The following is a 26599-nucleotide window of genomic DNA, read 5'->3' on the forward strand; positions in this document are numbered from 1 at the left end:
ACTTAGAAAGAGGACACTTGGGCTGAGAACTTCAAGGTCCAATCTCCTTAATGCAATTGAGGCACAAGGCCCAGAAAGAGGGAGGTTCTTGCTCAAGGTCACACAAGAGCAGTTGCGGGGGGGCGGGGGGGGGGGCGGGAAGAACTCCCTCCCTTCCCCAGGGAGAGGCCTGCTGGAACATAAGCAAAGAGTGGGGGAAGAAATTCCAGTTGCTAGGAGGCAAAGCTGATGGATAAAGAAACGTGGGGGACAGATTGTGTTTGGGATCTGGGTAGCATTAGGACCTGTTGCCATGGGAACGAGAAAGCGCCATAGGTTAAGTACAGAAGGGAGAGCTGGGTGCAAGGGTGGAGTGGGCTGCCTGTAGCCGTCTGCTCCCCTGTGGGAGACCACAAAAAGGCCGCGGTGGCTTCCACATCCAGTGAAAAACTGGTTGAGAGGTACAGCAGGTTACAGTGATTTGGGGCTCACCCATCCGCTTCGCTAGAAGCCGGTTTCCACCTTGAAGAGCATCCTGTTGACTTGTGGTTTGGGGGAAATCATCAGCATTTAAAACCTCACCCTGGGTCAGGCCACTTCCAGGGCCTGTCAGGGAGAAATCCCAAGGTTTGAGTCGATGTTTTTCCCACTCTTGGAAAATGCCCAGGAGAGATGCTCCCAGCACGGTCTCATCCCACGTGAGGAGTTTGACAGCAGGCGCTGCGGTCTCAGCAAAGATGCGATAGACAGGCCTTGATTTTTCAGTGTCTGGAGCAGGGAGGCAGTTAGGAAAAACCCCAGTAAAATACTCTTAAGTTCAGCTGGCGGAGGCTTCAGCTTCCAGGGTTCTAAAATCAGTGGCAGAAAGGGAAAAATCTAAATTGTACTAAGAGTTAAAAGACAAAACCAAAGGAGACAAGTCCCCGAGTGCTCCAAAAAAGCATTCTCTTTAAAGGGTTAAATCTGTTTTTAAGTCTTGAAAAAGAGCACCTTGGAGAACAAAACCTTCAGCATAAAAGCGGCTGTTTCTAGGTATTAATAGGCCAAGTCAGAGTCTCATGTTCATCAAGGCCAAGTCTTTTATTCCTCCACATCCAGGTACAGCCACTCTGCTCCAAGAGCAAACTGTTACACCCAGCCTGTGCTGGAGACACCGGTTGTGGCTCATTCTAGGTCCGTACAAGACGCCCAAGTGTCAACAGAACCGGGAGTGCCCACGCCAGCAGTTAAATGGCAGACGGTGGAAATGTCTAGTAGATATGCTAATTTTCTTCGGTGTGAAGACAACGTCGAGGTTATGTGGGAGAATGTCCTTCCTCTCAGGAGACGCATGCTGAAGTATTTAGAGGTGCCGAGGGCACCTCACCACTACATGTTTGGCCCCCAAGAACAAAGTATATGTGAACAAGCCCGGCAAAATGTTGATCGGTGAATACGGGTGAGGAGAGCATTCAAAACGTGCACTATTTCAGTTTTGTAGAGTTGGGAAGTTTAGACTGAAAAGTGGGCAACTTTTTCAAGAACTTGGCATTTACGGTCTGGTGGTAGCAGTAAAACATGCGGCGACTAACAGGCTCACAGCTCTTCCCGGGAGCAGACCCTTCCCAAATCAAGATGCCGTCACTTACCGACTTCTTTCTCAAAGCTATTATTTATTCTGTACAAGGTTCCACTGTACATCAGACATTCTTCTACTCTTGCTTACACAGTAAACAAGTGCACACCAGCCCTTTGGCTCAGGTTCACAGGGCTTCCCTGGGGAAGGGGGTCAGGCCAGTTAAACTTGGGGCGTCTCTCTGTGATGCCTCCTGGGAGCGTTGGAAAGCTTCAGGCTCCAAGGGGCACAAGCTGGGCCCACCTGCGTGGATGCACAGAGCTCCGTGCCTCGGTGCCGGACAGCTTACTCTCCGGGACAGCACCGAGTTTTGTCCAGAACCACTCAGGGCAAAATCACGCCCGTGGGAAAAGAATCATACGGCTGAGGCAAGATGTCCCCAGACACCCAGGCTCCAGCTCCTGGGGTGGGGCTGACGACCGATGCCAAGAGGGGCTGAGGGGTGGCATGGGCATCCCTGAGAAACTCGGTCCAAAGGGCCTATGTCTAGGAGGCTCTGAGAAGGGGTGGGGGCATGAAGGTCAGGAAGAAGAAGGACATTAAGAGGGAATAAATTAAAGGTGAGAGAAGTTCTAGGGATAAGGGGCTTGTGCTATCCTTCAAACAGCTGGGGAGTAGACCAGGGGTGGCTTAGAGGAAGTGGGCAGGAAAAACTTGATACGCTACCGTAAGAAATCTCCTTCCACCTACTCTCCTCTTCACCTCACTGCGATGTAAAACAAGCCAGGGGCTACGGGCACGACCCCCATCTCCCCCAGCGGGTTTGAACACGGCACTGGGGAAAAGGGAAGAGGCTGAGGGATATTTCAGGGAGGGGCAGTTACCCCCTGGTCCCCAAATGCTATAAGGCACAATTCTTGGAGGCAACTAGATTCCATCCAAAACATTAAAACAAAAACAAAAACAAAAACTTGTTAGATCCCGGGTCTACTGTGGCTGTACTTAGGGCCTGGCCAACACCCACCTAGCACCACTGGGGGCTAGCATTAGAAAAGCTGTATTTGAAGAACTAAAAAAAAAAAAAAAAATGACCAGCATAACGTCCCAGCTGTGAAGAAGTGTGAAGGAGAGCATCTCCAGTCTGAAAGCTTTAGTTATGGTAATTAAAAAAAAAAAAAAAAAAAAAAAAAAAGTTGGGCTTTTAAAAACCAAAATCAGCTTTTTTAAAAGTCATCCCCTTGTCTGTCTCCCTGGAGATAGCAGCGTTAAGAGGGCTCTTGGCTCATGGGTGTTTTTCTTGCTTCTGGACTGGTGAGCAGGGTCCAGGCGAAGACAGGTGCCAGGCTCCGGCGCCGGGGCTCCCAGGCGGCGATCCTCCCAGCAGGCTCCAGAGGGCGCTGTCTTCTCGGGAGGAACGGGGGCTGGAAGGGCACCAAGAGGACGAGATCTTCTCCCCACAGACCGCTGTTGTTTATTACACACAGGAAAAAACCACAAGCTTAAAAACGCAAACAAGAGAAGCCGAGGGGACACTGTGCTGGCTCCGGGCTCTGTGTCCTGTCGATCTTCGTGCCGCGTATGGTTCAGGGGCTCCTGGCTCCGCGCTCCAGACCCTGACCAGGCTGCAGCAACTCCTGCTCGGCAGCTTTAGTTTACTTTATTTTTCTCTTATTTGTCAGGATTTTTTTTTTTTTTGTCTTAAAAAAAAAAAAAAAAAAAAAAACTTAGGGTGGGGGGCCACCACAGGAAAGGGAGACAGGGATGTAGCTCCTTGCTGCTACATGCGGGAGGGTGGACTGGCCAATTCGTAGAAGAGCAAATAGGCGTCGCTGGTGCGCACTTGGCTGGAAGACATGGGTGTGACGCTGTGGAGAGAGAAGGGAAAAGTCAGGGCCCTGGCGAGTGGGCCACCGGACACAAACTGAGTGGCTGAGGGAGTCGTGAGGGCCCGCTGCTTCTCTCCCTACTGTGCCCCCAAAGCCAACCTCTCTCGTCTTCTAGAAATTCTGCAAATGGGCAGCGGACTCGTATATATCACACGGCCTTTTGGCTCTGACCTTTTGCAGTCAAGTGGAAGCCACACAGATGGGTGAGGGACAGGTGTCCGACAGCCAGGAACCCTGAGACCTCCGTCTCACCTGGAGTCATTGAAAGTGTGCCATTCGCCCGTCACTGGACTCCGGCAATAGGCTGTATAATGGCCGCCCATGGTGGTTCCAGAGTGATTGGACACAGCGTACAGGTTGTAAACAGCGTGGTCTGAGGAGGAAATGCGAGGTTTCAGGCCCCCAGGGCATTCCTCTCCCACCTGGCCTCTATTCCTGATTTTCATAACTCACTCTTCGGCAGCTTCCTTCTACCTCTTGGCCTCCCATCTGGATTTTAGGCACCTGTACCTTGTTTCCGCCCTTCCAGCTCAGAATACTCACTGGTGTTTTCTGAGGCAAATTCTCTCAAGTCCAGGTCTCTTAGTGGGAAATTCACAAATGTTGTGAGCTTGCTGGTTCGTATCCTGGATTCTGAGAACCGCTTCAGATCTGGGGTTGATGTGAGTCAAGGACAGACAGGGTGGCAAGAGTAGTCACAGTAAAGGAGACTGGGTCCTAAGAGGGCGATGCGCTTCTCAGAAGCATTAGAGCAAACAGGGAAAGGAAAGTCTACCAAGTTTCCTTTTTTCCTACTCTGTTCGCCCTCACTTAGGCCCCCAGTCACTCATTGAAGGCAAGGCCCTGCCAAGGGGGATGTTTAAGGATACGGAGCACCAAGATCTTTGGGAACCTCTGGATGGAGAACTTCTTTATACATCGTTTTCTGGCTCGGCAGCGACAGCATGTCTGAAAGACACGACCAACAGAGCTACAGAGGACTTGGGAGAGAAGTTAACAGGCCGCGTCCCGCAGCTCCTGGGCTCGATCTGCCGGTGACAGGTCTTTCCCAGAGTGGTCTCTTGTATGCGTGCTCTTGCTCTCATGGAAGGGGGACTTACTGGCTTTTCATCGCCATCAAGCACATCCTCTTTGGTGAAGAGCCTCATGCAGTCCATTAAAGTTACCTCAGGATAACCTCGCTGGGAGAGACAAAAAGTCACAGGTCGATGACGTGAAAAGATAAGAGTGGGAGTTTCCAATGTGGGGCAACAGGGGCACATACCTTAGCGATGGGCAGTGAGAGGTCCCAGAAGGGATCAAAGACTGTAGAGCAGTAACCACAGTCAGTGCACGTCAGGGAGCTCTTTAGCTGCCCAACAAAAAGATCTGCAGAAGAGACGGGACAGCGAAGCTTAAACCCGGAGAAGGAGCACGCGTCTTCTCTGGGCTGCGTCCCTTCTCAGCGCTCCTGACTCTGTCCGTGGGCCACTGGGCAGAAAGAGGGTTCCCTGGGAGGGTGATTCTCAGGGCCTTTCATGCTCATTCTCTACTCAGGCAAAAGCAGTTAAGGGGGAGAGCAGGCATTCCTCCCATTCACGCACTTACCCCCTATCCGACTGTCTTCCCGTTCTAGATACTTCCTCCACATCTGTCGCCCTTTCTCATCATCACTAGGAACCAGAGAGAGGGAGACAACTGGGTCAGAGCTCACGAGAAGTTTAAGGACCCATCGATCTAAATCCTTAATATTAAGAATTCTCTCCAAATTATTAACCCCAAAGTAGTCAGCAAAAGATCACAAGTTCACGAAGGGTTTCTTTCCTATGGCATTCTCCTCTTACTTACGGAAGATGATCGAGGTTCTCAGGGTTGGACTTAGGCCTCACTGTTACCCGGTTCACCTCGTTGTGGAGCCCATCCAGAAGAAAGCGCAGAAACTCCTGAGCATCTTGCTGACTGAGTCCAAAGAAAAGAGAGTGAGCAACACCTCTCGTTCTAAGAACCGACCTGCTGTGGCCGACTCCCACCCCGGAGAGGACATGTCTGCAAGGCTCTTACTTATAGCCAACGAAGCGCGGGGCGTATCTCTGGATCTGGGTCTTGAACTCAGATGGGCTCACCACATCATTGGGGGATGAAGTCCATATGGTCTGGATGAGTTTTGCAAACTCTACAGGAAGGAGAGGGTAGAGAGGGGGCACGGAGGGCAGGTGAGACATTTTCTGGAAGAAACTCCAACTAGAATCCCACCAAAAAGCAGCTAAAGGAAGAAAAACAGGACGGATACGTAGAAAACACATCTACTGGAGTATGGTAGTGGAGCGGAGAAAGTGTCCTCGGATGGGCTCCTCACCTTCCATGAGGGCTGTGTGGACACTGCTGCCGTGGCTGAGATCCCGCATGTAGAGCCTCTGGAGGCAGTAATCCCTCAGCTCCCGGGTGTTGCTCAGACACTGCAGAATGGAGTTCATGAAGCACTGCAAGAGATCATCCAGACCATGAGCGGAGAGAGGCCCCCGTCATGCGTGTCTACTCACACAGTACCAAAGGCCCTCTGGTTCATCTACTCCAGAAGCGAACCCTCCCACAGCCTCAAGTTCCTCTTTTCGCAAGTGAAAGGGGTGCAGTGAGGCAGATTCCCACTGCCGGCAGAGGTGGCCTAACCGGTTATTTACCGTAGAGATGTACAAACCGGTGTGGGTGAGCTGGGCAGAAGTGGGTGGGAAGTGATGGATGTCCTTCAGGAGAAGGATCCAGGAATGTAGCTGACGGTGAAGGGGGCAACTCCCCTTTAGCAGTGCTTCCTGCTCGGGGCGAAGAGTGAGGCAAAGCCCCGGCCACAAGGGCACATTTCAACGGGCCTAGAGGATGGGGAGTCAGCAGGAGCTGGGAGGGAACTCTGGTTAGGTGGTCCCAGGTGGGACAGGAGGGGGTGGCCTCAGGAAAGAAGTGGGCTGGGAAGAGCTCACCGTGTTCCCAAGGTTTCGAAGACCAGCCAGACCCTGGGCGCTCTTAGAATTCTGTAAGCAAAGAACACATGGCGTATGAGACTGAAGGCAGAGAGGCTGGGCCTGGGGTAGGCTCTCCCGGGCACTTTTCTGCCAGTTGGAGCCATGAGCATCAGGCACACACATTATTCTCTCTTCAACTTTAGACTATGTACGTGGTAAGAAAGAGGGTTGAAGGATGCCTGTCATTTTCAACAAACAGCAAAAATATTCTTCAGGGCTTTCTTTTGTTGAGATGTGTCCCCCCCCCCCCCCCCCATCTCTACATTACTCTTCATTCTCTGCCACACTGGAGGCTGGAGATTAGAATGAGAGACTAGGAACTTGTGTATTTGATTCCGGCTACAAGGAACTCCAGGTCCCCAATCCAGGCATTATCTCCAATGACCCACTTTTCTGCCCGTAGATGTCCAAAACATGAAGCAGCTGTCATAACAGGCACTTCAAGGAGGTCTTGAAATGCTCAATGACAAAACATCTGAAGCGAGTCAGATCTTCAGCTGGGGAAAACCAAAGTTGGCCTGCCATCCTGAATTGCCGGGAGACAGGTGGGATTCCTTCCAGCTGAGCTCAGCTCCTAAAGGCTGATTACAGCCTGGGAGAGTCCTCCCTGCCTGGCTCAGGTTTCAGCATCCTGACTGGTCACTGGCTGGGAACACTTCTGATGGCAGACTGTGGCCACACAGAGGTAAGCACCTGGCTGAAGGTGCCACTCTGGTTCTTGTCCTTGTTGTGGAGGCCGGTGAGGGGGTTGGAGCGAGGCAGCTGCCAGGCCGAGGACTGTGAGTATTGTTTGTCCAGCTCTCTTGGCTAATTCCGGCCCTACCTCCAGGAGTCAGAAAACATTTGGGCTCAAAGGGTTAAAGACACAGTGCGCAGATGAGCCTGCCACCCCCTCTCTCCGGGAGGGGACGCGGGAGCCGGCAACTCTGGAGCAACACTGACTGGGGCATGCGTGGGGCCAGCTCAACCCTGATCAGAACAGGAGCCTGAAATAACTCAGCTAAAATTACTCATGCTGTGTGCTGACAGCCTCTGAGGCTGTCAGCAGCTCAAAGCCCATGAGGTTGTCAGCTCAAGGGGGTGGGGTGGGGACAGGCAGGCTGAAGGAGGGCTTTTCTCAGGAACTGCCCTGCTGATCCCACAAGGAAGTGGATCCCTCCTTCCTAGTTACCAGGTCTAACACTAACAGGGAAGGAAATATACTCAGAAGAGAGACCTGGTTTCCACCTGCAGTTAGAGAGCAAAGCTCATTGGCAGCAGGTGGGCAGAAGCATCCTCGAACTCAGCCAGCACTAGAAGTATATGGCCCCAAACACAAATTTAAATCTTACCTGACAGTCTAAACCCTGATGTTCCAGTATGAGGGCCACAACAGAGATAATTCCCTGGACAAAGACCTTATCAGCATTTTCAGGGAAGCCCGGAGAAGGACTCCCCGCTGCCCATTTGGAACTAAACGTTAAAGCCCATCCACAAAAGGATACCCACTCTTCCCTCCCCCAACAGCCACTCTTACTCCTATTTTTGGCAGCGCTTTGTTAGTTCTTACCCCCTGTGCCTCAGACGACACCTGTCTAAAGGAGCTGTAGAAGCAAAACATTCTACCACTGGTGATCATGTCAAGGTCCATCAAGGTGGGCCCTCAGCGGAGACAGTAGTCACTCAGTATTAATGGGGGACGGGCAATGGAAAACTGGAGGCACTTCTGTGGCCTTGACACTTTTAACTCCGACCCAGCACAGGGAGGGTCAAGAACACGTCATCACCTGTGGTTACGGTTCTTGATCTAACCCTACTAATGGCCTAGCCGGTGCAGACATGGGGAAGGCTCCTTTAAGGTTTCGCCAGACCCTCTGTTAGTTTTCCTTTTCGTAAGGGGTGGGGGGTGGGTCGTGCCTCTGTCTAAAATTTCCCGAGTTCAAAACTACTTGCCAATTTCTAAGCGCTCTGTGTAGAAGGCCGTTGGATAACAGGAGTCTGGGGGTGGGAGTGGAGGGGAGAGCAGGGCTGTTCTGTGCCCAGCCAGATATTCTTCTGCCATGAATAGGAAATCAGGAGCTCCGGGGAAAGTCAGCACTTTCCATTCCAGAGAGAACAAAATGTCCTAGGAGTGACCTTTCTTATGGGGAAAACAATCCTACCTCAGGGCCGACAGGGAGAGGCTGGACCGGGAGACCCCCCACCCAGCGAGAGCCTCTCACCCAGCGGGAGACAAGGAAAGGATTCCAGCTGCTAATGTGGAGCTCATATGCCAAGACCTGAGAAAGTCTGGATCAAGAACTTCCTCCAAATGAGCCATCAGCCAACCTAAGCTTGACTTAGTAGCAACGGCCGTTCTGAAAAGTAGACGCCACCTCCGCAGTTAGTAAACAGGCAGCATTCACCTTCCGTGAAGGGGCAGGGGGCTCAGCAAGAGCCCGCTCTGGGTTAATGGGGCGGAAACATCTGGGGATACAGAAGCACAGGCTTATGGGTCACATAAGCAAGGCTGATGGAGGTTTGAGTCTTCACACTCAAGACCCCGCTAAAGGGCTTTCCTGCTTACTTCACCTGTGCCACGAGTGTCAGCCATGAGTCCTGGCTGCGGCCAAGGAGCCTGGTGTGGCCCTGGCACGGGGCAGGGCACGCACTGCCAACTCGTGGAGCTGGTGCCTGTTACATAAGATCTGTCAAGCTCTGGCCCCTTCTCCCTTCCCCAAGGGGGCAGTGCCCAGCTTCTAGCCCCAGCATTACCCCGGGGGCGGGTGGTGGCTACTTCATCTGAGGGACCCAGTGCCCACTGAGCAGAACTGGGGACGGCCGAGAAGAAAAGGGAAGTTGCCCTCTTTCACCTGTCTGCGACTCCTCTGCCCTTCGCGGGGGTCAAAGGACCCCCGTTACCAACCCTTTGGGAGAGCGCCCTTTGGGATCAGTGAGGGGGAGGCGGCTCCTTTCCCACCAGCCTTTCTTGCCGGGTTTTGGTCTTGGAGGAGTCACACGCGCAGAGTCCAGCGTGCCGCCGGTTCCCTCACACAGCGAGAGCCAGTCAAGGTTACGCTTTCCCCGCACCTGTCCTGAGAGGTGCCAGGAATTAAGAGCCCAGGGGCCACCTGGTGCCGGGGTCTCCAAGAGGGAGGGGAGGAGGGGGGCTCGGCCTGGGACCTCAACAAGGGGAGGGGGCCGCGAGTAAGCCTGAGATCACCTGGGGAGGGGGCATTCCTTGCCGGGAGAAACTGGGAAAGGAGGGGCGGGGGCTGGGAAGAATCGGTCCCCCAGGCCGGGGGCGCGCGCGGCAGATGGGGGCGGGGGGTGGGCGTCCCGGCGAGGAGGCGGAACCCCAGGCCCTCGGCGTGGGGGTTCCGGAAAGGGGGCCCCGCGTACCTTGGCTTTGTTGAGCAGGAGCCCCACGAAGGTGGAGAGCAGCAGGGAGGGGGAGAGCGGGGAGCGCGGCCGCAGCTCCTTGGCGAGGGCGGGAAAGGGGGCGGCGGGGGGCTCCTCGGGCAGGGTCACGGTGTACGAGGTGCGCATGCTGGGGGGCAGGCGGCGGGCTCGGCCCCACGCCTAACGTTGGCAAAGGGGGCGCGGGGGACGACCGCGCGGTGCCGCGGCCCGGACGCCAAGGCCGGCGAGGCCGCCACAGGACACCGTCTGCGGCGCCCGGCGGTAACCGCTCCGGCCGGTCGACCGCGCGCTCCTTCGCCTCAACCTCCCCGGCGCTCGCCGCCAACCGCCCCGACACCCGGCTCTCTCGCGCTCCGGCAGACTGGCGGCCCCGCCGGCGCCTCGGGCCCCACGACGTCAGCGCCGGGGGCGGGGCCGGGGCTCCAGCCCCGCCCCCGGCGCCGGCACGCGGCCCCCGGCGCGGCCCCGGCCCCGCTCGCCCCCGCGCCTCCCGCGGCTCGGCCCCCGGCCCGGACCGCCCCCAGCCCGCCGACCCCACGGGCCGCCTAGAACCCCCGTCCCGGGGAAGGGCTGAACGGGCTCCCGCGCCGGCCTCGGGGTCGGGGCTCAGGAGGACACGACCCCACAGGACCGTGTCGGCCCGGTGAGCTTCCCCCCAAGGCGGTTCACAGTTCCTGACTTCTGGGGGCCGCGGAGCCTTTGGCGAACCCCGTGAAAGCGCCGTTCTCTCCTGGGGCGGGGGATGCACTTGTGCACAAACTTTTGCACGGCGTTCGGGGCGGGGGGGTACCCAGGCCTTCGTGGAGCCCAACACCCATACAAACCGCGAGGGTCGAAGGGCTCCCGGTTAGGAGGATGGGTTTCCGCCGCGTCGGCGCTGAACTTTTTTTACCCCCCAACCCCGCCCCAGTCCCACCTGGCCCATTATCAAGAGAGGCACTGCTCCTATTTTATAAAGTGCAATAGGTCACTGTCCCATTTGGCCCCAGGGAAGAACATTTTCTGGCGTCTTCTGTCCAGTTACCCAACTGCATCTCTCACCGAATCTCAAATTTTGATTTGTTTTGGGAGGTGGGAAGAAAGAACCACCACGTTGAGGAAGCAGGTGCTCAGCCCGGGTGGGTGGGGTGGTGAGTGTACTGCTCTGACCCTAAGGGCGCCAAGGCTTGAAGAGCAGCGGCCTCTGCGTTTTATTTCGATGCTCCACCCCCCCACCTCCCCACCTATCAGGGACCCACACGGAATCTGCCTAGAGAAAGTATCTTGTTTGGAGCCTGCTGGCTATTTTTAGCCAGTATTTTTAGCGTTTAAAAATACTCCCGAGAAGCAGCAGTGTGTGCTGTTACTCATCTGTGGCCTCCTTCTGTGCCTCTTGGCGTGCTCATCCCCACATGTACACGCGCACCGCACACACGACCACAGCCCCATGGAGAATGTGCCCGGGACACATGTATGGAGTGGGCATGAGGCAGGAGCCACAGGGCATTTCACCCGATGGTGAGTGAGGGCACCAGTGTTAGGGTGGTGAGCTCCACAGCCACTGTCTTCACTCGGTGACCAACACTGGACACACTGCCACGGCCTTTTCCTCCATGCTTCCCTCTTTCTAGGTGCACTCTTTCCAGCAAGTCCCACACAGTCTGCAACAGTTCTTGCATTGGATCACAGCACGCTTCTGCCCCCAAACACCTAGAGCACCGGACTCTTGCCTCCAGTCCAGAAGCTGAGCTAGCTCTGCGAGGCTGTCCGTCCACAGGCTCCTTCCAGCATCACCACCCTCCCTCTTCTCTGATCCCTGCTGCTAACCAACCTGCTCTTAGTTCGCTGCTTCGGCACTTGCCTTCTCTCACTTAAAGAGCAAAACTGCCACGGATTAAGTACTTATTAAATGCCAGGCACTGGCTAAGTGCTTTATATATGTTATCCTAGTTAACTTACATAATTAACACAACGCCGTAGGAACTATTACCTCTATTTTCTGGATGAAGGGCCTTAAGTCCTGAGAGGTCAAATGACGTGCCAGAACCACAAAGCTAATAAATGACAGTGTGGGGCTTTGAACCCCAGCCTGCCTTACGGCAAAACCCATGCTTTTAACAACTACCAGGAGACTCTGGAATGTCCTTCCTGCTCTCTGCCAATTACCTGCTTGTAAATTCTGCTCAAAACTTGTGTTTTCCACAAAGCCCTCTCCAAAGAGTTCCACCCAGCTCAGAACGCCCCATTACTGCATACCCTCTGTCTATTGGTGTTCAGTTTACATAGTACTAATTTATCTTAATATGTTTATCTTTGATTTATAAGTGTCTCCAAAGCTTCTGTAAATGGTCTTCGAGTGTGTGTTGATTGTGCCATCGCAATGAAACTCCCTCAGGGGCAGGACTGTGGGTTCTCTTAGTGGGTGCTTAATAAATGGTGTTGATCTCATCTGTAAAGTGGGGGCCAGGATTCTTGTGTATCCTGGAAGTCCCACTGAGCCTCACAGGGTGGGGTGAGTCTGGATTTGCATGTGGAATAAGCATGCTGTGGTAAGTGCTGTCTAACAGGTGCTTACCCACGGGAACATTTGGCTTCTCGCCCCATGACTTAGTCCAGTGATGTGAGTACTACCCCCCGGGATTCTGTTAGCACATTTTCTCCCTCTTTCCTGGGATGTAGAAGGTTAAGGGCCCAGAAGGGGAAAGCTACCTGGATGGGAGCTCTTTGAGAAGCCTGGGGTGAGGGGAAAGAATTCACACAGGGTCCGGTCTTGTCAGGCAGGTCTGACTGCTGCAGGACACAACCAGCAAAGAACTGTGGCTCATTTCTCAACTGGCCAACCCCCCCCCCCCCCCCCCCCACGACATGCTTTCTCCTCAGTGCCATTTCTTGAAGTGGGATGGGCAATCTGGGATCTGACTCTGGCTCTGGCTGCATTACTCTCTGCCTCCTGAACGGGGCTCATTCCGGCAGCTCGAGACTGCCATTTCTCAGAAGCCTGTGCTTGGGCTGTCTTCCCTGTAGGTTAAGAAATTTTCTTCACCTCAAATCTTTTTTGGCATGGATGGAGTATAAATAAATTAGAGTCAGGGTTGCCTCTGTGAGGGCAGGACTGAGAGTATCCTGCTTCCTCAGATCTCAGGGGCAGCTTGGTTCAGGGTTTGGAAACACTGAAGCAGGCCTGCTCCCCGCAAAGCAAGCGCCCTTTATTACTGTCACAAACGGAGAGACTGGTGGCCTGACTGATTGAACCGGCAGGGGCTCAGAGTCCTTCATGGGGGTTGGACTTTCAGCCCACAAATGCCCCTGGGGAAGGAGGGCGCTCTGCTTGCCTGAATCACTCAGACCCCAGGAGGCCAAAAGCTCTGTACTCCTTTGAGCCCCTGGGCAATCTGGCCTGAACCAGCTGGATTCCAGAGGCCCACACATTTCCCTCTCTTGCATATATTTCTGTGTGGGTGCCAGTTTTACGTATCCATTGAGGTGACAGGGTGCAGGGGGCCACGTGTGCAGCTCTGGGCCCTGAACATGATGTTCATTTCTGTAGCTGATGGTCAGTGGAGCGGCTCCCCCATGGGCACGGAACATTTTGCCAGGCTTGGATTAACTTCTACATTGCTGCGCCCCACCCCAGCACCACATGAACTCATGAAGGCGTCCTGGAGTGGGGGTGGAGGAGGAGGCGGGGAGGATGATGCTGGGCCCTGATTGAGAAATTGAACCTGGGTAAGGCAGCACTGGGGCCACCAGCCAGCTGACAGTCCATAGCCAGTGTTCCAGGGATGGAGATGGTCAGTACCTTGCTGACTCTAAACGCAAACCCCAAACTGACTCTCCTTTCTTTCTCAGCAGTTAGCACTGGTCCTGGCCAAGGGATCCTCCTGCTTAAGGTCTCCTCTGAGTGACCTTCCCATGCTGTCAACACAGATTCAAGCCCTTAGGAAGTTCAGCTTCCTCAGGGTGGCTGAGTGGGTGAGGGCAGCTCCAGGGTCTTGGGCTGCTAAGCTGGACAAACGAGACAGTGGGGATGCAGTTCAGCGTGGCTGAGTAAACAGAGGGAGAAGGCAGGGGAGGAGAGAGGAAGGTCACACTTCTCCGCTTCTCATCCAGGACTTCTAGGGCAGTCCCTGCTGTCTTCAACTTGTTCTCTTTGGAGTAACCCCTGCTCACTGCATGGCAGCAGTCAAGTTCAAAGTCCCACCCAAGAGAAAAATCACATGACCTCCGCTTATATAATCTCTCTGTCACTGAACAGCTGGGAACCCAAGTCTTTGGGAGATGAGTCAGCAGCCCCAGTGACAAAGAGGACCCAGGTAGTCTAGGTTCCTGGACCTTTTGCTCCTAGCAACAGGTTTCAGAGCAGAGGGCAAGGGTCTGGAAGAGGCTGCATGGGGAGAATAGGTGGGGCAGGCTCTGAGCCTCACTCCCTGGCTCTGTATCTGAGCGGCAGGTACTTGGCATGATGACTGCGCTCTGGAGGGCCCTGGGCCAACAGTAGTTTTCTTAGAGGAGAGGGTGGCCTGGGCAGGGCGGGGTGAAGGCAGGGCTGAGGCTGGCAGGCAGAATGCCAGGGAGCAGTTGGAGGGGTGGGGCGGGGGAGGATTAGGATGGATTGTAGGGGTTAAAGCGCAGCCCTGGCAGGGCTCAGTGGGAACAGCTTGTCCTTCCATAGGCCCAGGGAACAGGAGAGGTGGGGCGGAGGGGGCTATAACCGGTTGGGTGCTTGGGCTCCTGGCTTTCTGCAGGGCCAACCCACCTGGCCTGGCTTGGAGTCCCCACAGGCAATGGGTGGGGGTGGTAGTGAAAGCTTTTTTTTTTGCTAGTTTTGAACTATCATGTCCCTCCCCTCCAATCTGTCTGCATTTTAAACAGAAGGTGGAGCCTGGGGCAGCCCTTGTTATCCTAGGCTGAGATGCACTCTGGCGGACTGGTGTTTTGTTGGTGCTTATGCAAGCATGGTGGGGGGGGGGGGTGGCGTTCAGGATTCATGTATCCCCTCCACCAGTCCCTTACTTGTGCTCAGCTGAGTCTGTGAAATTCTAAGTTCATGTTGGCTGTTACTATTAATGAGGGAAATGAGTCTGGTTAGAACTCTTCTACACCCTGGTGGGGGGCCTGCTTTTGACCTCCCTTTATGAATGTCAGCTAGTTCAAGTCAGCTACCCTGAGAGCCCCTCGGGGTCAGGCCTGCTCCAGGGGACCCCAGAGGAGTCCCATCACACTGGGCCCTGCCACTTCCTCACCTTTGTTCCTCCCAAGGGTGGTCCCCTCCCGCCCCATTCTACTCAGCTGTCAAGTGCCCCTGTCCTATCATGCTCTTCCATAGCATTTTATAGGTTTCAGATTCCTTCACATCCACTGTTTGCTTTGAGCCTCCCGCCCGCCCTGTGAGGTGGGCAGGGCAGGCATGACCAATCCCTTTTATGGATGAGGAAACAGAGCTCAGATGAGAGGTGTCTAAGGTTAAAGAAGCAAACTGTTCTTTCCAGCCTCAGACGACCCCTCCCTTTCCCACCATCTATGACACCTAACAGCACCTGGGGCTGCCTCCTATCACAGCTGTTCTAAGAACTTATTTCCGCAAGTTGTGAATGCGCTGAGGGCAGGGACCATGGCTTGCATCTGTCTTGCCTCCCAAAGCACCTAGAAGGGTACAAGGAGGACTAACATTTATTGCGTGCCTACTCGGTGCCATGCAACCTTTGATTTCTCACAATGATCTATGAGGTGGGAACGACGAACACTCATTTCATCGAGGTTCAGGTTCAGACATTAAGGAACTTCTCTAAGGTCGCACTGTCAGTAAGCTGAGCACCATAAATGAATGAATGAGAAGGCGAGATCCCCAACTGGAGATCTGAAAAGACACTGCACCCGCTTTTAGAAAGAAGTGGTCCAGGCCCCCTGAGCAGGGCTGTTCGCACCTCAGGAGATGGAGTCAGCAACAGGAAGTGAGGCTGAGAGTGGTGAGGAGGGGGTGTGAGGCTAAATCGGACCTTACACCAATGACCCATTAGGAGCCTTTCCCGTCGGTAGTGTCTTCTTGAATGTGAGCTGAGGGTGAGACACTAGCTCAATCGTAGGCTGTTACTGGCTACTTAAGTGTGTTGGGAATTGTTTCTGGATGGGAAGTGAGGGATGTTAGGGGGGCTGAGTTTGTCCCGGGGCAGTCTCAAAACTCCCTTCATCTGGCTCTGGAGGTGGAGGAGGGGCTGAGGTGTCCCCTGTGGGAGAGGCGGAGGGCAGCAGACTCCTGGGGGGTTTGAGGTGTGCCGGTGTAGGAAGGAGGCAGAGTCCCAACAGGGTTTGACACCCAGTAGAGGAGACCTGGCTGAGGGGGGGTCTGCAGTGTAGTCTGTGGAGAGGAGGTTTGCAGACCTCAGGCTGCTGACAGATTACCCGGAGTGCTTGTAAAAAGGGCAGAGTCCCAGGCATATCCCTAGGGACTTTGATTCAGGGGCTCTGGGTGGGGCCCAGGCCCCTGAATTATTAAGCCCTGCAGGTGATTCTGGTGCAGGCGGTCTGCAGACCTTACTTGGAAGAGCACTGCATACCATAGAGAACCCTTCTGAGCAAAGGGAGGAACCTCTCAGAGGCCTTTAGGGCCCAAGCCCCTCCATCGAGAGCTGCTTTCTGATTGTCCCTGAGATGAGCCACCCCAGACCTGCCCAAGGAGTCATGCTCCAGTCCAGCCACACATCCCTCGGAGAGCTCGTATTTCTCCCAGGCCAGTGCTGTTGCCCCTCACTTCTCTTTCACACTAGCCCTCCAACATAGCCACTCCTGCCTTGTCAGGTTCTGAATGTGCCGGGAGGCACCAACTTTTGTGTCTCCTATGGCACTTCACAGACAGCCCCTAAGGGCCAAGACTGTCTCATCAAAGTTGTCCTCTCAAGACCTTTAGTTATGACAGGCTTAACGGTCTATGATCCAAAGTTCTGCCCCTATTTTGCACCCCTGCTCCATTTGTCTGGACAAGCCCACTAAGCAGCATTTATTTCTTGCTGTGGCACAGCTATTATTTCCAAAAGGCACCTGTCCTAGAAGTAGGGGACTGGTACGTAAGGTGATGAAGGAAACCCAGCACCCAGCTCTCCTGACCATTTACTTGTCCATCTGTCTATCTGTCCATCCATCCATCCATCCATCCATCCATCCATCTACCTACCACCCACCCACCCAAACACCCATCCACACATCCAGCAGGTTAGCTGAGCTCTGTGCGGTGCTAGGCACATGGGGAGAGATCTGGAGGTGGGATTTCTTTCTCATCCTCTGAGAGCTGGCCACTTTACGGGTACGCTAATAACTAAAGAAAAGGCAGAGAGGTGACCCAGAGAGGTGTGTTCAGGGATTAGATGCAAGCCAGCCCTCCTTTTCCCTCATTCTAGCCTAGGCAGGACAGGAATATAGACGTATGGGATTGTCTCACGCCCTAGACAAAAATTCCTCCACCGTTTTCTCCCAAGATACAGGATGAGCACTGCCGTCCAGACACCCTGGTCCTGAGTCAGGACCAGTGTCAATCAGAGGGGAGCCGCGCTCCCCCTGATGCCTTATGCCAACGTTAAGCCACGTCCCCAGGCTGAGCAAGAGGAGAGATGCAACCAGAGCAGGGAGGCCTCTCTTACCACAAGGAACACTGGCGGTTTGGGGGCCTCAGCACTCAGTCCAGGATGGTGCAGGGCCTGCAGGGGACACTGGCATGTTGGGTGGTGAGGTGGCGGGTGAGAATTGCAGTGTATGTGGGGGTAGCTGACCGTTTCCGAGGGTACTGCTGGATCGTCGTTGAGTGCATGCGTCCTGAAATGGGTGTCCTAGGGAGAGTGGGAAAGTCCCTGAGCAAGGCACCGAGCTACAAGGGTACCAGACCCGCCGAGATGACGTCTCTGGCTTGGGCTGCAGGAGTAGCTGTCATGAGGTTTAGGAAGAAAACCTCTGCCTTCAATCATCAGTCAGATGGGGAGTCCTTCCCCGAATCTGGCTCTTCTACATCATTCGCTCCCTCCCCAGCCCACCGACGGGTCCCCACGGGGCAAACTCACCATGGTGTCTCGCCCTGGGGAGCTGGAGCGGCTGGACCCAGGGGCCTGGCCCTTACTCTTCTCCCACAGAGTGTAACGGCCAGTGGGTCGGTAGGTGGGGCTGAGGACTTCGGGGACTCGAGAGGAAGGGGCCTGGGTGGGCACCTGAGGGGCGCTGCCCTTTCGACCATAGTTCTCCAGGTAGTCTGTCAGGTACTCCGAGCGGCTGGCTGCCTGATAGAGCCCCTGCAGGGCGCACAGCTCCTTGCGCGTGCGGGCCAGCATGGGGCTGCGGCCCAGGTTCCCAGGGTCTATCCGAGAGCTATCTGAGGTCCGGAGGCTGGAGAAATCCCGGGCCAGGTCTGATTGACTGCTGGACTTCTTCTGGGTCAAGGTTATACCCTGGTCCCGGGCAGTCCCGGGCAGGTAGCTGAGGGAGTTGTTGGTCACTCCATAAGGGAATCCACTGCCCCCGCTGAGTCCGCTCCCTGAAGGCCGCTCAGTGCCTCGAGTCTGGCTCTCTGCCCGCTTACCACCCCCGATGATGTCGGGTCTCAGCAGGGGGCGGCCCCTGTCATAGTCCAGGATGGAAGAGGGGCCGTAGGTACGGGGACGGGTGAGGAAGCTGGTCGGGGGGCCTGGCTTAAAGCCAAGCTTCTCCTTCTCCAGGAAGGAGGCAGCCAGGTTGGCCCCATAGGACGAGGGAGTGTAGGTGCCATAGCCTGATTTGTCATAAGGGGCATCTGTGTAGCGGGCCGATTCTGTGTAGCGCTTCAGGGTGGAGGAGAGCTGGGACATCCTTCAGGGCGGCACTCAGTGGGGACTGGGAGCCTCATGGGCTGAAAGACAAGGAAAGCAGTTGTCAGAGGGCCCTGCCAGGTTTCAGGCTGCCCTGTACCTGCTCTTCATCCCCAGCTGGCCACAGCCAGAGACCGCACTGTCCGTGTCCGCAAGAGGCTGGCCCGCTGTTAAGAAATACCCCCGTGCGTGTGCGTACACACACATGCGTGCGGGTTTGTGTACGGGTTTGCACGCCCCCATGTAGTCACGCCTGAGCGGGAGCACAAGACGCCAGCTGGCTTTGATAAACCGTACGGGGCCATCGATCTCAGCACGTCCTGGCCGCTCCGGGTGCTCCCCGGCAATGACCCAGACTTGAGAGTGGGGACTGCCCTGCCTCACAGGCCTCCAGTTGACTCACAGTATTCCAACCCAGATCTCCTCTGCTTTCAGGGGGTGCTACCGCCCTCAACCCCTGGATTGAAAATACGGGACATTTTAAGAATTAAGACTGCTTCCCTCCCTTCCTGCTTAAAGGAGGGGCAGGAATCTTTTCGGAATCCTACATTATCTGAGCTGGAGTGGCCCGACGATCACTTGGTCAGATCCCTGGTGAGGAGAAGGAGGCTCATGAGAGGAAGTAATGGGGGCTAGGGAGGCAGTGGTGAGTGAGCATGTGGCAGAAAGGGGACTTGACCCCAGTCTCCAGATCCAATCCCACAGTTCTTCCCTGGACATGGTCACTTGCTGTGGTGGGGAATCCTCGTGTGGTGGAAACTGCCCTCTTCACGGATCTAACTCTTCTGTTCTAGGTGGAGTTAAGGTCCTGTGGCCTCCAGGGGTTCCTCTACCAACATCCAACCCAGCCGCCTCAAGCGTGATGACTTGTGCACAGGGGGCCCCCTAGAGGCTAAAATCCTTCACTACAGGCAGTGCTCTAGTGGCTGCGTGCCGTTTTTTGCAGCTGGGGTGGGTCTGGCGAAGGCACCCAGAACTCTCTGAATTGAGGGGTTGGAAAACCAGGATTGGAATCCAGGCCTTTTGGGTTTCTAGACCAGTGCTCTTCTTGCTGTACCTTGATTCACCACTCTCCCCCTACCCCCCACCCCATCAAGTTTAGGCTCACTTGGGGACCACCAGAGTCCCTTCATCACCCTAAGGGCACAGGCTTTATCTACAATGGAGCTGAGGGGCAAAGGTGCTTTGGAGAGGGGAACCAGTAAGGTCAGGCCCCTTTCCTTGAGGACTTCAGGGGCTCTTGTGGGGCTCCTGGGTTGGCGGCGGTGGTGGGGGGGTGGCGCAGAGCCCTTCAGGAACCTCAGAGTAGTGGTGCAGGGCTGGTTTTGACTTGCCCAGCGACTGACTAGCTGGGTGATTTTGCACTATTCATTTAACTTGTCCGAGCCCCAATCTCCTCACCTGTACCGGGAGTATAATCATCATCATTATGCTTCCTATCTCACAGGTTTGTTGTGAGGAATAAATGAGATAATAACACGTGAAAGCCCTCCACTATGACAGTGGTTATTATCTCTTCCCCTGGCCCCTGCCAGGCCCTGGGCTCCTCCTTTGTAGGCCTGTAATAATGTCAGGGCCGGCCGTCTCCTGGCCTGGCCGGCCTCTGACCTCAGCCCTGGGCGCCAGGCTTCCCCTGCATCCCTCGGTGAGATGTGCGGATGAGCAGGCAGCGGGCAGAATCTAGCCGTTCAGCAGACACCGGCTCGGGCAGCCCACAGCCTGCCCTAGGCTGGCAGCCCAGCCCATTTGGGCAAAGAGGAGCTGATGCCAGGCCCTAAATGCTGTTGGCTTGGCAGAGAGCCCTAGAAACTCAGTCCATGCAAGGCGTGGGATAGGTGCAGGGGTGGGAGATCAGCAGGTGGCAACCTCCGTATGGATCCCAGAACAGAACTTGTAGACCCTGCCAGAGATCTGCAGCAGTTTTCGGTCTGGGCTGGCTCCGAAAGGCCTGCTCCGCAGTTACTGGGTATGCTTCTCCCACCTGGCCTGGGGACCCCTGTCTTCGCTTGCATGCCCTTGCCCACTGTACTTCCACCTCTAGCACGGCTTCCGCTCTTTTCTAGGAGAAAGTACCTGGAGGAGGACCTTGTGTCCGGTCGGAGGGGAACCACAGGTCTCCTTCCATCTGCTTAGTCTCTGGGGTGCAGAAAGGAAGAGCATGAAGGCTGAGGGAGGCCAGGGGGAGACCCAGATAGAGCCACCGGGGGCAGGGGCGTGGGACTAGTCCTGCTCTATTTCACTTTGGAGAACTCCATCAATAATTCAAAGTCAAAGAGACTCCAGGTCTCAGGAACTGGGCTCTGGGACACCAGGCAGCCAATCAGATACAACCTCCTCCCCACCCCCAAGGGCATGATGAGCTCATGCCTCCTCCCCATGGCTCTCACTCCCCCCCCTCCACACTAAGGCTCCCAGGGAATTGGTATTCTGCAGGCAGTGCCCCAAACTCGTGACCTCTCCTGGCCCTGCTAATGACGCAGAAGTGCTGGGGCCAAACAAAGTACAGGGCACAGAGACAGCCAGTCCTGGGAAGGCCCACGAATATTCCTTGGGAAGGGATGGGGCTACAGGTGGAGTCACACCTTCTGGCCCGTAGAGTCCCAGGAGGGCTCCTAAATCCCGCTCTCCTGTCTGCTCCCATCTGGCAGGCAAGTGACAGACCTCCCCCTTGCCAAGGCAGCCCTGGGGGGTCATACCATCACTAACAGCTCCCTGGAAGCTGACTCTCAGTGCTGACATCTGGCTTATAGTTCCCCTGTCTGGGGAGAGGCTCCCTTTTGGGGCTGAGGCCTTGAGCATGCCTGTCCCCTTCCCTAACCCCTAGTTTCATTCTTGAGAAAAGTGTCAACACTTTCCAGGTGAGCAGACAGCTTGGGTTGGTGCCCCTTGGCATTACCTGGCACAGCTGTCCCCGGAGACTGCAGAATTCACCACGGGTGGGAGAGCAGGCTGGGCCCTGGCTGTAGCCTTGCTGCGCAAGACAGGGACAGGACGGGCACTCACATGGCTTCGAGTCTCCTTGTTGCCACAGGAACGGGCTGGACTGAATGGCCCTTTCATGGGGCAGTGGGAGGCGAGCCGATTGGCTGGGATTCCCCCGTCTCCCTCTCTGCCCGGCGTGGGGCCCCCGCTGCCCGTCTCCTTCTGCTGTTTACCCAGAGCTGGCAAGTATAGGCATGTGGCTCTAGGCAACTCCTCCCCAGGTGCCCGCCACCTCGGACAGCGGGGGCCCTCCACCTGCCAAGCTCCTCCTCCACTCCCATCTTCGCAGGGGCGCCTCCACTCCTCCCTGCTCTGTCAGAGTTCCCCCTCACTTTGCTGTTTCCCCCCGCTTTGGAGGCGCCTCTGCCTTCATTCCTCTGCCCAGAGCACTCAGCTTCCTGAAGGGACATGCGGTGCCTGGCGCTCTCCTGAGTGAACTTCGTACCGAGCGTCCTCAAAGTCTCAGTGCGGATTTAGGCTTGGATTCTTTCAGAGAAAGAATGTAAACTTGCAAACATCATTTGAAGGCTTAAATGATTTATGTTACATTGAAATGACCATTTTTGCTCAAAAGTCAAAAAGCAGACAAGAAATTAAATAATGAAACTTTGAAGTGTGTAGCACTCATATTTCTGAAGTTACTGCAGTTTGGAGCTGCACTAAGGCTTCTGGGACACCCTGTATTAAGCTGCTTAATTCTCACGATCACCCTACGCAGCGGGTGCTGTTATTCTGCCCACTTGCAGATGAGGAAACCAGCGTTGGTGGAAGTGATGTGGATTTCCCCAAGGTCACACTGTGAGCAGTGGCAGAGCTGGACTGGGGACCTGTGCTCTGTCCCCTAACAGCCCCCCTCGAAGCCCCCCTGTCACTTCACACTTCCCTGGCCTCTCCCTGAGCTGCACAGGGTAGGACCTGCGGCATGGGGTCTGGGGTGGGGGAGTGTAAGCATCCACTGTCTAGGCAACAGCGTGGCAGGTACAGACTCCCGCAGGAGCGGCCCTTCGAGTTTCCACGGCCGGCAAATGAGAGCGAAGCCAAGTGCAACCTGAGCGCCAGTACAATTCTGATCGGCCAAGAGATGGTCCAGGAGGCCTCCATTTCACCTGCGGTGCCAAGCTCCCAAGTGTCCCCTGGCCGGCCTGGGCCCTTGGCCCCAGGCCTGCTTATGGACATGACCCCCAGCCTCCTACCCTCGCTGCAGCTTGGCCCACTCCCCAATGTACCCAGGCTGGATGAGTCAGGGGTTAAAATGAGCCCTGTCTCCCTGGGGAAGCCAACCCCCTTGCGTCAGCCACTGTCATTTCCTGTTGCTCACGTGAAGGGCTCCCCAACCTGCCCAGCCAGGGGAGGGACTTGTTCCCCAGGAATCCCAGGCACTCCTGGCCTCCGGGGTAGGGGATGGGTAATGCCCCACATCCCAGAAGGCTTCATGGCCCCTCTCTGCCCAGATCCACTCTGCTTTCTGGCGTGAAGGCATGCCAGCTTCTGTGCCCTTGCCATTGCCTGGATAGAAAGCCCCTAGCTGAGTTTCCGAGGCGTGCCTCCACAGAGTTCAGTCCTTCCCTCCTACCCAGGTGTCTGGGACAGGTGAGTGGAGAGTCCCGCCAGGTGCTTGGGAACCTCCACAGTGGTGACCTCAGAGCTTCCCAAAGCCACTTGCTAACACCATTGGAATGAGGCACTGCTGACGTGCTGACCTTGAAAGGTAAAGAGGGCTGAGAGAGGGGTCCTGTCTCCCTTCAGCTACACTCTCTGACCCTTAACTGCTATCTGCTTGGGCACTGTCTGGGCACAAGCATCAGCTCCTAGGTTGAGGGATGTTCTGGGAGATGTGGTGAATGCAGATCGGGTGGAGGACCGGGGTGGGGGCCATTTGCGCCTGCATGTTCCAGGAGCTCTGTGTATACCTCTCGGTCCCCGGCAGCCTCAGTGTGTCCCCTCGCCTCCAGCCTGTCACTGGTAGCTCTGTCTGTCCAAGGCTTGCACTCAGGGACCCACCAGTTTAGTGCCTAATCCCCTTGCATGCCTTGGCTGAGGGTCAGTCAAGGGAATTTGGGTCTGTCTCAGTCTCTTTTGCTCCTAGTAGTTGCCCAAGGGCTGGGAGAGGGGTGAAGGGGTGAGAGAGATTGGAGATTAGGGCAAGAATCCTGACTGGTGGAGAAAGGGGTGGGCCCAGGGTAGTATGTCTATAGTATGCTTCTTGATTTAGGGTTTGGAGGGGGTAGGCATCTCTACACTTCCAAGAAAAGGCAAAGGAGTGGGCCCTCAGGCAGTATCGGTATCCTTAAATTCTCTTTCCGAATCACCTCTCTTGGGAGCTCTCCTGGTGCCCTCTCCCTAGGGGAGAGGCCCAGTCTCCCTGCTTTTCCTCCAGGGCTTATCTTTTTCCTGTTCCTGCTGCCTCCTCTGCCTCTGCCTGCCTCCTCTGAGCCTTCGCCTTCAGTCTTGCCCACAGCACCTTCCAGACCCTGTTGGACAGACTATCACATGCTCCTCCCAAACACCCAGGGCTCTCTGGACAGCAGCCCCGCAAAGCTCACATACTACAGGGGCAGCTACTGACCTGTGTCCGGGGGCACTGGACAGGATCTGGGGGCTTCTCCTTCCCCAGCAAGGCAGGGAGAGCAGTGGAGAGCCGGGAGGCTGGAGTCTGACTGGGGCTGGGTAATCCGGAGCTCAGGTTACCGACTCCGATATATATAGTATCTTATCTGACCTCACAGAGATGGCTAGCTCAACTCACTTGCATTCCAAGCCCGGGGAGAATTAAAGGGGCAGTGGCAGGCCCTCCCTCGAGGTGCTGCCCTTATGGGCTAGGGCCAGGCAAGGAGATCCTGCGAGGGCTCTCTGAAGGAGGGGGCATTTTGAAATGGACAGAAGGGGGACCCAGAGGAAACAGAACTGGAAAGAGGGTAGGGGGATGGTGGGGGTGGGAGGAATAGAGGCAAGACTATGGAGAAGGAGGTGTCGGTCACAGAATGAGAGGAGAGGATGAAGCCTCAGTGCTAGTCCCAGTCCTCCCTTTCGAGGTGGAGTAGCTCCAGAGGTCCAGGGCATACAGGTAGTGGGAGGCAGGCGGGACCTGCTCTCAGGTATTCAGTCCAAACTCTTACAGTGGACTTCTAGGCCTGGGCTTATATTCCAGCTCATTCCTTTTTTTTTTTTTTTTTTTTTTTTTTTAATAGTCTCTGACACTGTGGGCAAGGCACGTTAAGCTGTCTGAACTTTAGGGCGTTAATCTGTAAATCAGGAGTAAAAGGGATAATAACGCTATACCTCACAATTTTAAGAATTAAATAGAATAACCTAAGTTTCCCTGGCCTATGGTTAAGAGTTCAATAAACGATAATAATGATTATGCTGAATACTTCCACTTATTATTATAGTTAGTGGCGGTATGTGTAGGAGCACCTACCAGGGAAACCTTCTTAGGGAGAACAGGGCCTCGGGGCTACCCATTGGGAGTGCTCTGTTCTAATGCCAGACGACAGCCCCATGGGTTTCTGAGCTGGTCCATGTCCCGTAAGTGGCGTGGGCAAACGACTCTTGCGATATTCCCAGATGTCCAGCCCATCCAGCCGAGAAGGGCCAGGCCTGTTTGGGCTCCTTCCCCCTTTGCCTAGAAAAATAGAGCAAGTGCGGCTGCCCCCAGGCTACCAGGAGAAAGCTGCTCTGGGGTGGCTCCACTCTACCTGTAGGAGTGCTCAGGATTCCAAGGCCACAGAGCTGGGCTGGGCAGGCTCACAGGAGGAAGGAGCAGGATTCTTAACCTCTTGGGCCTTTGGTGCTCTTGTGTGCTCCCGGTCCGTGGCTCCTGTTTCCCGATGGCTCTCCCTGAGGACTGGGAGTACCCAGTACTCCACCCTGTCTCAGCAGAGGCCACTGACTCAGCTTGGGTCCTGGTGATGCACTTCAGAGGACGCCCTCATCCCTGGCCCTCATTCCAGTCCTCATTCCGACTCCGGTTTGGTACGCATCTACAGTATCAAAGGAGTGGGGGATGCCCCAACCCCAGCCCAACCAGCTCTCCTTTCCTCCACTTTCCGGGGTTGGGCTTGGGGGACCTTCTTATGCCGGTGCCTTGGGGAGGTGAACATCACCACGATCTTCAGTGCAGCCCCATTCTAGAAGGCAGATCAGGAGGTAGGTGTTCATTCCTCCGAGGACAGCTAAAATGGATTGGTCAGGGCTTCCCTTGGCTGTTAAGTAGAAGTTACTCGCCTTGGAGCACCGCGTGCCTGCTTCTGGTTTGGGATTGGTGAGAATTTCAAAGATGCCTCTTTCTGGTTTGGGATTGGTGGAAAATCTCCCCTTCCACTTAACTGCTGCCCTACCCCCACCCTCACCCCTTCGGCGAACTGACCGGAGACAGCCCCCAGGAGCTGAAACAGGGTGGAGTAAGTGAACTGGATGTACACGTGGGGAGGGGGGTTGTCAGTGTCCAGGCGTCACTGTCAGGCCATATACCACACAGGGCACAGAGACCTGGACCTGCCCAAGCGGCACTTCCTGAGCACACACTGATCGGCACACAGATGGCTCTTCCTGGCACCCCGGGTCTGTCAGCTGGCAGGTTCCCCCCTCCCACAACTGGCACCCACAGCTGGAGCTCCTCCACACAGCTGGCGCCCGCCCTGCATTTCTGGTGCCCGTTCTACCCAGGCTGTCGTTGACACCTCACTTTCTGAGCCTCCAACGGCACTGACCTCCGCATCCCTCCTCCCCAGTCTGCGACAGGTGGCACGTACCTGCCTCTTCTCCGAGGATGGACGAGTCGAGCCGGGCACAAGCATGGAGCTGCGGGTGAGTCCCGGCTGGTACTGGCGCGGCGCAGTGAGCAGCAGCTGACGCAGAGGGCTCCCTGGCCTCGGCTCCTGCCCGCCTCTCCCCCACCTCCGCCGGGGGCCCAGAAAGGACCTCCCCGGGAAATCGGCGCCACCCAGCGGGCAGCCGCCTCATTGCGCCCGGCCGGCAAAGCCACGCCGCGCGTCTCGCGTCACTGAGATGCGTCAAGGCTAT

General features: G+C 55.6%; 1 protein-coding gene across 7 annotated transcripts; it reads right to left on the bottom strand.

Moving 5' to 3' along the window:
- Positions 1-1611: 1611 nt before the first annotated feature.
- Positions 1612-26552, bottom strand: USP2 (ubiquitin specific peptidase 2). 7 transcript variants are annotated; one of them, XM_042904316.1, is made up of 15 exons: positions 21492-21549; positions 20669-20731; positions 17819-18636; positions 17405-17590; positions 6372-6422; positions 5756-5879; positions 5461-5572; positions 5248-5358; positions 5008-5072; positions 4685-4788; positions 4521-4601; positions 4290-4368; positions 3964-4071; positions 3673-3793; positions 1612-3399 (listed from the first exon to the last, which is right to left on the bottom strand). In XM_042904316.1, the coding sequence occupies exons 3-15, from the start codon at positions 18593-18595 to the stop codon at positions 3312-3314; spliced, it is 2007 nt and encodes a 668-aa protein (XP_042760250.1). In that variant the 5' UTR covers positions 18596-18636; positions 20669-20731; positions 21492-21549; the 3' UTR covers positions 1612-3311. The 7 variants fall into 7 exon arrangements, with proteins under 7 accessions (XP_042760250.1, XP_042760249.1, XP_042760251.1 ...); XM_042904315.1 differs by lacking the exons at positions 20669-20731; positions 21492-21549 and adding an exon at positions 26329-26552; XM_042904317.1 differs by lacking the exons at positions 17405-17590; positions 20669-20731; positions 21492-21549 and adding an exon at positions 26329-26551.
- Positions 26553-26599: the final 47 nt, after the last annotated feature.

The sequence above is a fragment of the Panthera leo genome, chromosome D1 (genome assembly GCF_018350215.1).
Source record: "Panthera leo isolate Ple1 chromosome D1, P.leo_Ple1_pat1.1, whole genome shotgun sequence".
Taxonomy (NCBI): Eukaryota; Metazoa; Chordata; class Mammalia; order Carnivora; family Felidae; genus Panthera; species Panthera leo.

What these genes read in the sequence shown, in the direction of transcription:
- USP2 (XM_042904315.1), bottom strand. Translation starts at nt 18,595, where the DNA reads ATGTCCCAGCTCTCCTCCACCCTGAAGCGCTACACAGAATCGGCCCGC. An exon ending in TCTCACTGCCCATCGCTAAG is followed by an intron (nt 4,602 to 4,684) that starts GTATGTGCCCCT and finishes TGTCTCTCCCAG; the next exon opens with CGAGGTTATCCTGAGGTAAC. An exon ending in CACACTTTCAATGACTCCAG is followed by an intron (nt 3,400 to 3,672) that starts GTGAGACGGAGG and finishes CTCTCTCCACAG; the next exon opens with CGTCACACCCATGTCTTCCA.